The following is a 10,855-nucleotide window of genomic DNA, read 5'->3' on the forward strand; positions in this document are numbered from 1 at the left end:
AACACCCTATCACCCAGGAGGGAGTTCAGCCTCTTTACACCTGCTGGTGAAGGGAAGCCTGTGACATTACAGAATGCAGCATTTTGTCTGCTTCACATTTCAGAATCATAGGTCTCCCAGCACCACAGGGAACTGTGGGAATGTCTTCTCTGGGTTGGTTCCAGGGGAGCCTGGAATCAGGGCCCACTTGCCCTTTCCAGAGGGGCTGAGCCTGGGACAGGTGACTCAGAGATATTACATCACTGTGTTTGTGACTGGCAGTGAGGCCTCATGCCAAGATCTTCCTGAGAAAACTGAGCAGAGAGAATTCAGCCAATGGGGTCTCCATAGACTCCTGCTCCCCATGGGACCCCGAGCATCCTTTGCAGTGGGAACACTGGGAACATGGTGGTGACCGAGGCAGCCCTGGTCCCGTCCCCATGGGGCTCTAGGTCCAGTAGAGATGCCAGACCCATCCCAGACAGACAACCCAGAAGGGGCAGCACAGAGATGGGGGACGTAGAGGCAGCTTGTTGGGGATTGTTTATAGGGGCTTTGCGTTCTCTACTGCACAGGTGCCTGCCCTGGATGACAGAATGGCACACGGGCACCACTGAAGATGAAGTAATGCTTATCTTTGATCCAAAGAACAGCAACATCATTACCCTGAGGGGAAGGGTTCATGTTCTTTCCTGTGTGAAACAGGTATGAACAGACATGAAGTGGGGATGACGCTGGCCGTTTTTGTTTGCTTGTTTTTTTGTTATTTTGGTTTTTTTGCCTAAGGACTCTGTCCAGAGTTAGGTTCCTGTATGTGGGCTGGGTGGAGGGTTTGACCTGTGTTCACTTGTGTAACTCATATGTCCAGTGGGAGTGTGCCGGGGCTCAAAGCTGTCAGTCACACGAAAAATCAAACCTTCCTCTTATGCAGAAAGACGAACAGCCAATCTTGTAAGTAGCCTATTGCACCCTTTGAGGAAGTGTAAGGATTCTAACCCAGGACTGTCTGACCCCAAACCCTCATCACTGTTCAGTCAGGGGCTCCAAGTGTCCATGGACTGGCCCTCAATGCCCATTTCACCAGCACAGCCTCCGAGACCCCCTGCCATGCCCTGATCCCTCCATTTTCCCACCCAAGTCCTGACTCAGCTGCTACAGAGTTCAGGATCTAAGGCCAGGAGGGCAGCTGGGCTGAGAGACGCCAACCCCAACTCTGCCCCAGGGAACCTGTTCCTCTCTAGGTCTGGATGGCATCCGGGCCAACCTTATCACACTTTTTGATAGAGACACCTAGACGGTGCGGAGCCGACCTTTGATTCCCACAGGAAGTGCCTGGGACTGAAGACGTGAGAGCTGAACCCTTTTATTTTTGGGGGGAGACAGTTAAGTCTGGAAAGGAGACTGCAAGTCTGAGCCTTTCCACCCTCATGTTTACTATATCTGTACATGACTCACTAGGAAAAATAGATGTACATCATTTTGTCACGAATAGACAATTCAAAAACAGATAGAATTACCCAGGAATGCTTAATATTCTATTTTCAATAAACTATATTTTAATTTTTAAAGTATCTGTTTTGACAAACTCATTGGTTTTACAGCCTGAAAGAGTGCCATGACTCACAGTTTGGGGAATACTTGTCTACCCGGCAGGTGTAATAGAGGGGGTGGGGGTCTGAAGAGCAGGGAGAGGAGTGTGCTGCCCCCACCCCTTGGGAGAGCACAGGCATTTAGACTCTGGTATTTCTGCTTTCAGATGCCTCCTCCAGGGTCTCCTGCCTCCTGTCCACTCCCTCACAGGAGACAGACACTGGGATCTTCCACAGACTCACATCTCACCACTTCCATCCCCTGCTTAGGACCCGGCTGTGGCTCCCAATGCACTTGGATGGAGTCCAGAATCCTCATCAAGGCCACAGGGTGACTGGCCCCGCCCCGCCCTCTGCTCTCCCAGGGCTGAACCCCGCTGAAATAGTCACAGTTCTTGCTCACTCTTAAAATCACAGCTCAGATGTGCCCTCTCCAGGAAGCCATCCTTGATGCCCTTGGTCCCCCTTCCCAGCCCTTCAAACTCTGGGTCACTATTGTGTGGGGTGGTCTGTGTCCACCAATGAATGTGAGAACCAGAAGGACAGGGCTGGGACTAAGTCACCACTGGGTCCCCAGCATCAACAGCAAAGGGCTGATGACAGAGCAGGTGCTCAGGGAATGTTGAATGGATTAATTAAGAAGTGGATGGATGAAGGAGTGGATGAATGACTGAAAGCACTGTGTCCAGAGTGTATCTAACTCAACATGTCTGTCCTGACATACCGACTTTCTGGGAACTGGTGCCTGAAGTTCGAACCTCTCCTCCTCCAGGCAGCCTCCCTGGCCCCCCTGTAATGCTTTTGTTCTGCTGAAGCCTGGATCTCATAGGCTGGGGAGGCCTAAGAGCCTCTCTGTGCAGAACAGCCTCTTTCCCAGCCTCATCTTCTCCGCCTCTCCATCCTACACACATAGGACCCAACCCTGCCTGGTTGAGCCAGTTGGACCAGCGCACAGATCCTTACTGATATTACTGATTTGGCTGCATCTATTAGCAGAAAAATAGTGCATCATCGTGCAGCTCACACAGGAAGATAGGCAGCAAAGAGTGCATCGTCAGCCTCCCTCAGGGCAGCGGCTCCCTCCCTCCTGATCCCATGTGGCTCTCTCAGAGGACAAACCTCTCCCCTGAGCAAGCATATTCAGCACAAGGAAGATGAATTCCTGTGGAGGCGACAGTGGAAACCTTTCACTGGTCCTGTTGCCATCACTCTTACAGGGTCATGATCTACGGGAGAGTCTTTGGAATTTTTGTCCAGAGTGTCAGTGACACAAATAAGTATGCCAATGCCATGGGTTACATCAATCACTTCTAAGTCATCAGTTGCTTACCAAGTGTCCTGCACAACTTCTCCCATTCTCTCATTTAGAGTCTCTTCTCCTCTTCCTGCCTCTCCCCTCCTTTCTCTCCCTCTCCGGGCACCAAAGGAAAACAGTGACCTTTGCAGAGCAGCCTCAGCATAAATCTCAGAGCCTGCAATTGTGCCTGAGATGTACAAGCTGTGTGTCCTTGAATAAATGACAACTAAAAACAAAACAGAAGTAGACATAGTGTCCTTTTGGCCTTTGAGTTCTTCTCTTGGTTTCAGGAGGAACCCCAGAAACCTGGCAAGTTTCTCATTTTGCCCACTTATTCAAATTAGAGTTTCCAAATCTATAGTCACTGTCTGTCAGCTTCCACTCTGCACAAGCAGGAAGGAGTCAGAATCACATGATACAGTGCAGATACTCAGGGAAAGCCGCATTCCAGGAACAGAAACAATGAAATGGTGTGGATGTCTTCTTGTGCTCTCTGGACATAGGCACCCCATTCCAATGTATCTTCCACCTGAATAACACCCACTGGGGCCAGGTGAGCAGTGACTGCACACTGGTCCTTAGGTTGGGAGTGTGAGGTAGGACAGGCTTTCGGCACGCTCCCTCAGGAGAGTTTGAAGTTTGCGAAAGAATTGGGGAAAGTAGACAGCTTGTGGGGTTGGGTGGATAAGGCATGTTTTGCTCTTTCTACTTGGGAAAGTGGGGGTGGCTCCAAGGTGTATCCGATGCCCTCCTTTCTGCTCAAGTGGCTTTATTCCTGGGGGATGAGAGGGCATGAGGCCCTTATGGATGTACTTTTTGCCATTTTGTTCATTGCTTTCTGGTTGCTTTGTAGTTCCTCTCTGTTTCTTCTTCTCTTGCTCTCTTTTCCTCTGGTTTAATGACAGTGTTTAGCGTCTTATTTAGATTTCACTTTCATTATCGTTTGTGTATCTACTATAGGTTTTGTTTTGTGGTTATCATGAGGCTCACACACATCAGCCTATATCTATGCCTGTCTATTTAAAAAATAGCCCTAACCGGTTTGCTCAGTGGATAGAGCCTCGGCCTGTGGACTAAAGCTTCCCAGGTTCGATTCCAATCTAGGGCATGTACCTTGGATGCAGGCATATCCCCAGTAGGAGTTGTGCAGGAGGCAGCTGATGGATGTTTCTCTCTCATTGATGTTTCTAACTCTCTGTCCCTCTCCTTTCCTCTCTGTAAAAAATCAATAAAATATATTAAAAATATTTTTATTGCTTTCAGAGATGAAGTGTGAGGGAGGCAGAAATAGAAACATCAATGATGAGAGAGAATCATTGATCGGCTGCCTCTTGCTCACCTCCTACTGAGGATCGAGCCTGCAACCCAGGCATGTGCCCTGACTGGGGATGGACCCGTGACCTCCTGGTTCATAGGTCGATGCTCCAACACTGAGCCACAACTGCCGAGTTGTACGTGTCCATTTTAAGTAGATAGCAATTACGTTTAAGCACATTCTAAAGCCACTTTTTAAATCCACTCCCATGTTTTATGTTTTTGATGTTTCATATTCTTTTGAGCATTTCCTAACTAACTATAGTGTCCAGGGAAGGAGGTGAATTTAGGACCTTTCTATGTCACCATCTTGAATCACTCTCCTCTAAGTGATTTTTGAATCGGGAATTCAAATCAGAACTACTAGGGCTTACAACTTTGTAGGGAGAGAAGTTAGTCACTAAATCCTGATGATTGGAGCCAAGGAGTGACACAGCTTCCTCGCCAACCAGAAGAGGAGGACCGTCTGTCCCTGGGGAGCCCCCCTCCTCCCGCTGCTGCACACCTGGCATTCTTTCTATACACCCCAAACCACCACACTCCCGCCTGTGCCCTGGGAAGGGATCCCTGAGGCCAGATGGAAATAACACCCAGATGCTAATTGGAGAGATAATCAATTAATTCCTGGGGCAAAGGGGATGCCAGGAGTGAAGCAGGTGAGAGAAGGAAATGCCAGTGTCCTCCTGGGCTTCAATGCAGGCACCCAGCTCTGCCAGTCTCAACCAGGAGACCCAGAGCAGCAACCTGGGTCTCATCCAGGGCATCTGTGACCAGAGCCTGCCTGTCCTTCCCAGAGGGGCTTCACCAGGGGGGCTTGGAGGCTCCTGCACTGGGATTCAGGCATCCTGGGTCCTGTCCAGCCTGTGTCCCTGACCAGTAGGACGGTGGGTCAGTGTCCTGCTTGCATCCAGGGAGCAGGATGAGAAAGTAAAGCAAATGGCTGTTGGAGGTCAGGATCTCACACTTGATAACCAAGAGAGCCAGAACCTTTTCTAGCCACTGGCAGAGGCAGGATCCCAACATCTAATGGCAGCTTCAACCAAGACGGGCCCAATGGTGTCGCACTGAGGTGGCTCTCACGCAGAAGACAGAGCTGTCCCCAGAGAGTAAGGTCCCACGGTGGACACAGTAGGAAGGGGGTCTCTGCGGGAGCTGTTGGTCGGAGTGGACAGGGCTGTGTGCTAAGGCTTCTCTGATGCCTTGAGAAGGGCCCCCGCAGGGTGCAAACCCCACACTCGCACCCCAGAGCCTCAATGCTGTTGAGTTCCTGGCTGAGCAGCTGTCTTCTCATCAGCACAGCCTCCCAAAACTCTGTTCTGTCCTGATGTGCCTCCCCCTCCCTGCCTTTTAGTGACTCAGCTGTGTGATCAGGAGTGTGGGCTGTGCTGAGTCTATTCAGACACAACCTGAACCTTCCCCAGAGAAAGTTTCCTTTCTCACCCTTCAGGCACCAGATTTGGGCAGAGGCCATTGGCCTGGGTCCCAGGCTGCCTGGAGCCACCCCAGGAAATGAGTGGTTTCAGTCTGAAATGGGCGCACTTATTGGAGGAGCCTCATCTGGGCCTGGGCTGCAGGTGGAAGGTGTCTGGGAGAGTGAGTGCTGCAAGTTCCCTTGGGCAGAGTCCAGGGAGGCAGGAACTTTCCAAACTCAGGAAGAAGGTGTAGATGGCACGTCAGCCTACAAGAGTGGCAGGTCGCCCTTCCCAGGCTCTGAAGAAAACCTTGTTCTTGGTGGAATGGGGCTGGGGTGTCCCTGAGGATGAATTCCTGCAGGAGCTGGGGAAGGGGCTCCCAGTCCTCACTGCATGGGGTGACCTGAGCTCACACAACTCAGTGTCCCTCAGGGGAGCCATTCATTCTCACCTGCTGTGTTCACATCCTGACCCCAGTGTCACTCTTTCTTTTCGGAGAAATCACACATCCATCTTCCTCTGAACATGATGCTAAGGTCAAAGCCTTGGAGACTCTACTGAAGGTGGTGGAATTTCTCTCACAGAACTTTACGGACCAGTAATACTGATAATGATATTGAACACAAGACCAAACTAAGATTTCTATCCCCTGCCTCTCCCTCCCCTCCCTCTTGCCCTCTTGCCCTCTGGCCTCTCATGAACTCCATGAAAATTGAGGCTTGTGAATAGCCTACCCACCCCTGCCTCACCTGTGTCAGAAACAGCCAGGGCCATATAAGGTGCTAAGTGGACATGTGCTCCGCTATGAATGACACTAATGAAGACACAGAGAAGGAGACCAGCGAGAGGACTCTGGGGGAGTGAGAAATAGGGTTCCCCCGGGCCGTTCCCCTGGTTCTGTTTGATGAGCCACCCCAGCTTCCTCCCTACATTTTTCCTCCTTTCCCCAACCTTGTTCAACCGGGAATTTCCAGGTGTAAAAACGCATCACTTTCACCGGAATAAGCTGAGCTGTGGTTTAGTGAGCAGCTCCTGGTCACGGCTGTGAAGTCAGGGAGCTGAGTGCACCCCCCCGCCCCTCCAACCCCAACCCCAAGGATGTAAGAGGTTAGCAATGTGGGAAAGACTGGGGAAAGTAGAAGACTCATAGGATGTGATGGAAAAGCTGTTTGGTGGATTCATCCTGGAAGAGTGGGGGTGGCTCTGAGGCGTGTCCTGCTTGCTGAGGAGGCCCTGGTGCTGGGCATGAGAGGGAGGCATTTGGGGAAAGTATCATGGGGGGGGGGGTCCTTCCTCTCCTGGCTCTCAGAGGATTCCATGGTGCCAAAGATGATGTCTGGATAATCCTGACCCAAGGGCCCAGCGAGTCTCTGCAGGCCTGGCCAGGAGGCAGGAGCTTCGATGACATCACTGCCCTTATCAGAGACATAAAAGCACCTGCGGGAACTGCAGACCTTCTTCTGATTCCGCTGCAGCCAACCCAGAGCCATGACTCCCCGATGCTACATCCTGGGTAAGGAGGACCCACCCCAATTCCCTCGGAGCCCAGCTCCATTCTCAGCCCCCGCCCCATCCCTACCTCAGCCTACTTCTCCTCCTTAGCACCAGGCCTTACCGATCCATCTCCTCAATATCATCTCCATCCACATCTCAGATTCGGTCCTGAAACTCATGCCCAATGCCACCCTTGCCCCACTTTCCCACCCCAAACCCAGTCTTCTAGACTTTCATGTGGGTCATCTCCATAGCAACCCATCAGCTCAGGCCCTGAGTGCACCTGGGCCTCCTGCTCTCAACGCCTGCCCATTGAGCACCCACACCCCCCTGAATCCTAAACTCATTTCTCCCACGTACCCTGCCAGCACCCCCCACATTCCACAGGTCCATAATCCCAGGGCTCCCGAACACAGGTGATCAGATCCCACCCTGGATGCCCTTATCCTTTCCCCGAGCCTCACTCAGAGAAGAGACCCCCACCCAGACCTTCCTCTGCCCCAGGAAGGGCTCCCTGAGGTGGACCCATGGCTGCCCCTTCAGCCTCACCTCATCCAGCTCCTCCCCCACAGCTGTCTGGGCTGTTCTCTGCATCATCAGCCTCCTCTGCTCACAGGGAGCCCCAGGTGAGTGCAGGAGGGACAGGGACACTCGGGTGGTGGGTGGCATCCAGAGGGCCCCTGCATGGGCCCTGCCTGCACTGCCATCTGGGTCACGCCAGCTCTGTCTCCTCCAGTGTCCCCCACGGGTGCTCACCTGATGTTGTGCCAGTCACACTCAAGATGTGGGGACAGGTTCTACGACCCCCAGGAGGACTGTTGCTATGACGATGCTGTGGTGCCCTTGAGCACTTCCCGGAAGTGTGGAAACTGCACCTTCAGGATCTGCTTTGAGCAGTGTTGTCCCTGGTCATTCAGACCCCAGGAGACCTTCGTGGTAAAAGTGAGAGGCCAGGCGTGTTCCTTCGGCCCATTCCCGGGTGACAGGGTTTGTTCCAGGTAAGATCCTGTCCCCTTCACAGGAATAGGGCTTGTTGGGGACTGGGGAGGCTGTGGGCACCCGGAGTTCCATGACACAACCTCCCTGCCCTGTTCTGGCTGTCCCCTACCCCTGTCCCCCTGCTCTAGTCAATCTCTCCCTTTTCTCTCCTTGTTTCTCTCCCCTTTAGTTTTTATTTCTCTCACCCCCTTTGCTGTCCTTCTGTGTCTCTCTTTTCCACTTCCCTGTCCATAACCGTCTGCCCCTGCATTTCTGGCCTTCTCTCTCCGCAGTGTCAGATGACCGAGGATGGGTGACCAGATGACTGCAGATTCTGTTCCTCACTGAGCCTGGAGACGGGGCCTGGTGTTGACTGAGCTCCGGGACTGCAGGGGATATGTGGGGACAGGAGACTCTCAGAGTCAACGTGCCCGTCTTATGCTGGCTCCTCTAGCCCTCTAACTCTGTCCTAAGTGGTGACCGGTCCCCTTTCTCTGATTCTGGACAATTGTGAGAGATTGTTTTGCTGATGGAGGTCCGAGGGCCCCAAACCCTACAGCTGGTACCATGAAGCAGAACCCCATTACCTTCGGCTCCTTTCTCACCCGGTATCAAACACACGGCACTTAATAAACTTTGAAGTTTTACCTGTTCTGTCCCGGCTCATGAAAGGTTGGGAGGGGTCCTAAGTGGTGGACAGGGGGTCCTTTCTCTGGCTCCCTGAGTTCACAAGGAATGTCCACGTTTCCCATGTAAGAACAAATGTCAGTTGTTCTGCATGATCTGCGGTTTCGCTGAATAACATTTGCATCTGGGTCACCGGGATCCAGTTCTTGTTTCCACCTCAGGAGGGCTGAGGACAGGGAGGGGGGCGCGGCCACAGGGAGGGAGGGGCTTTGGCGCTGAATCTGTCCCCCACCACCTGCCTGGCCCAGGAGAGGGAGGTGAGGGCAGCACGCCCCCTGGCGGGAGGCGGGCGCAGGGCGGGCAGGCGCTGTGAGTGAGACCAGGGAGCAGTCCCCAGCGCTGGGCAAGGAAAAGGTGCCTCCCCTGCACCCCAACCCCAGGGCTGGGCTCTCCACGTGTCCCCGCCGGCCAGTGAGCTGTGGTGTGGGAGGCTGGAACTCTCACGGGAAGAACTGACTTGCCTCCTAAAGACGGTCTGGGAGGCGTCCAAAGCGCTGCCAGCATTTCCAATTGACTTTCATCCAAACCGCGGGTGGAAACTCCTTCCTGAGCTCCTGGGCTCACCCAGCCACAGACATGGGCGGGAGCCGCGGTCACAGGGGTCGGGCTCTGCGGTGTGTGAGGTCAGACTTCCCTAAAGAGGGACGTGCTCAGGGAGGAGCGGCACCCAGGACACGCGGTGAGGATCACAGGGGACCATGGGGACCCGGACCCCCAGCCTGGAGGGGCGCGAATTGGCCTGGACGGGGGATGTCCAGGACCCTGGACAGAGGTTGCAAATACCCAGTCCTCTCCAGATTCTAATTTGTGAAAGGAATGAAAACTATTTTCCGTGTATTAATTTTATTTGTAAACAATCATATGAAAACTGGACAGAAAAGGCAGGGACTTCTGGGTCACTGAGATGGGGTCTCCCCAAACCGGGCTCAGAGGAACCTGCCCCTCCCTTCCCCCACGCTCTGTTCCCGGCCTTTGGGAAATGCTGGGGTCCTGGCTGTGGCCCAGACTGAGGCGCTTGAGCTGAAATGGCCTTTAGTTGAAGGTTCAACCATCTCCAAGCTGTTAGGTCCCCCACCGCCCCCACTGACTGGGGGGCCCTGAGGGCCAACCCTGCCCCATAGGAGGAGGCCAGAGCCTCAGGGACTGGCCACTCTGACCTTTCTCTCTACTCCGTGTGACTAAGTCCAGACCTATCCCTTTCCGGAATTCTCCACATGGAAAAAATAAAATAAGCGAAGCTTCTCCCCATGCTCGGCCAAGTTTTCCTCCCTCAAAAGCACACTATGATAGTGTCAGTGTGACCTTCCAGAAGGTTGTGTGCCTGGAAGAGCTTGTCTGCAGGGACATGATGGGGGCAGCAGGTGCTGGGGGAGCAGGAACTCTGCAGCTGGAGTGCCCAGGGCAGACCCTGCCCCTGCTCTCACGTGTGTGATTCTGGGAGTGAGGAGTGCCTCTGTGCCTCAGTTTCCCCCTTTGTAAAATGATGGTGAAAACCAGATCGAATGAATCAAAATTGTAAAGGATTTCAAAATGTGCCTGGAATATGTGAAACGTGTTCGTGCTTGGTGAAAAATAAACCTTTTATTCTCTGTTTTAGTTTACATGAATAACTGACTTTCATTATTTTGCCTTTTAACATAAAAAAATAGTTTAGCCCTAGTTGGTTTGGCTCAGTGGATAGAGCGTTGGCCTGTGGACTGAAGGGTCCTGGGTACAATTCAGGTCAAGGGCACATGTCCAGGCTGTGGGCTTGATCCCCATAAGCCTCAGTAGGGGGCGTGCAAGAGGCAGCCAATCAATGATTCTATCTCATCATTGATGTTTCTATCTCTCTTCCCTCTCCCTTCGTCTCTGAAATCAATAAAAATATTGATTTTTTTAAAAAAATAGTTTAGAAATATTTCCGTGGAGGACCCATAGATTCATCTCAAACTTTCTAATGGCAGAAAATTAGTGCAGTGTCTGACTGTATCAAGATATTTAATCCAATGTCTTTTTCAAAATATATGTCAAAGACTAATTTCATGGAAAATGTTCATAACATAATGTTAAAGGGAAAAGAGCCAAGATACTTCATTGCATAGATCCCAGTCCCCCCCCCCCCC

At 52.4% G+C, this 10,855-nt stretch overlaps 1 protein-coding gene across 1 annotated transcript; it reads left to right on the top strand.

The window, feature by feature from the left end:
• Positions 1 to 6,909: 6,909 nt before the first annotated feature.
• On the top strand, positions 6,910 to 8,710 carry LOC118652812 (insulin growth factor-like family member 1). The gene is made up of 4 exons (XM_036302963.1): positions 6,910 to 7,104; positions 7,658 to 7,711; positions 7,822 to 8,083; positions 8,357 to 8,710. Exons 1-4 carry the CDS (start codon positions 7,080 to 7,082, stop codon positions 8,364 to 8,366), a joined length of 351 nt encoding a protein of 116 aa, XP_036158856.1. The 5' UTR covers positions 6,910 to 7,079; the 3' UTR covers positions 8,367 to 8,710.
• The last annotated feature ends 2,145 nt before the right edge of the window (positions 8,711 to 10,855 follow it).

The sequence above is a fragment of the Myotis myotis genome, unplaced genomic scaffold, assembly GCF_014108235.1.
Source record: "Myotis myotis isolate mMyoMyo1 unplaced genomic scaffold, mMyoMyo1.p scaffold_m19_p_34, whole genome shotgun sequence".
Classification (NCBI taxonomy): domain Eukaryota; kingdom Metazoa; phylum Chordata; class Mammalia; order Chiroptera; family Vespertilionidae; genus Myotis; species Myotis myotis.

What these genes read in the sequence shown, in the direction of transcription:
- LOC118652812 (XM_036302963.1), top strand. Translation starts at nt 7,080, where the DNA reads ATGACTCCCCGATGCTACATCCTGG. An exon ending in TCCCCGATGCTACATCCTGG is followed by an intron (nt 7,105 to 7,657) that starts GTAAGGAGGACC and finishes CCTCCCCCACAG; the next exon opens with CTGTCTGGGCTGTTCTCTGC. An exon ending in CTGCTCACAGGGAGCCCCAG is followed by an intron (nt 7,712 to 7,821) that starts GTGAGTGCAGGA and finishes TGTCTCCTCCAG; the next exon opens with TGTCCCCCACGGGTGCTCAC.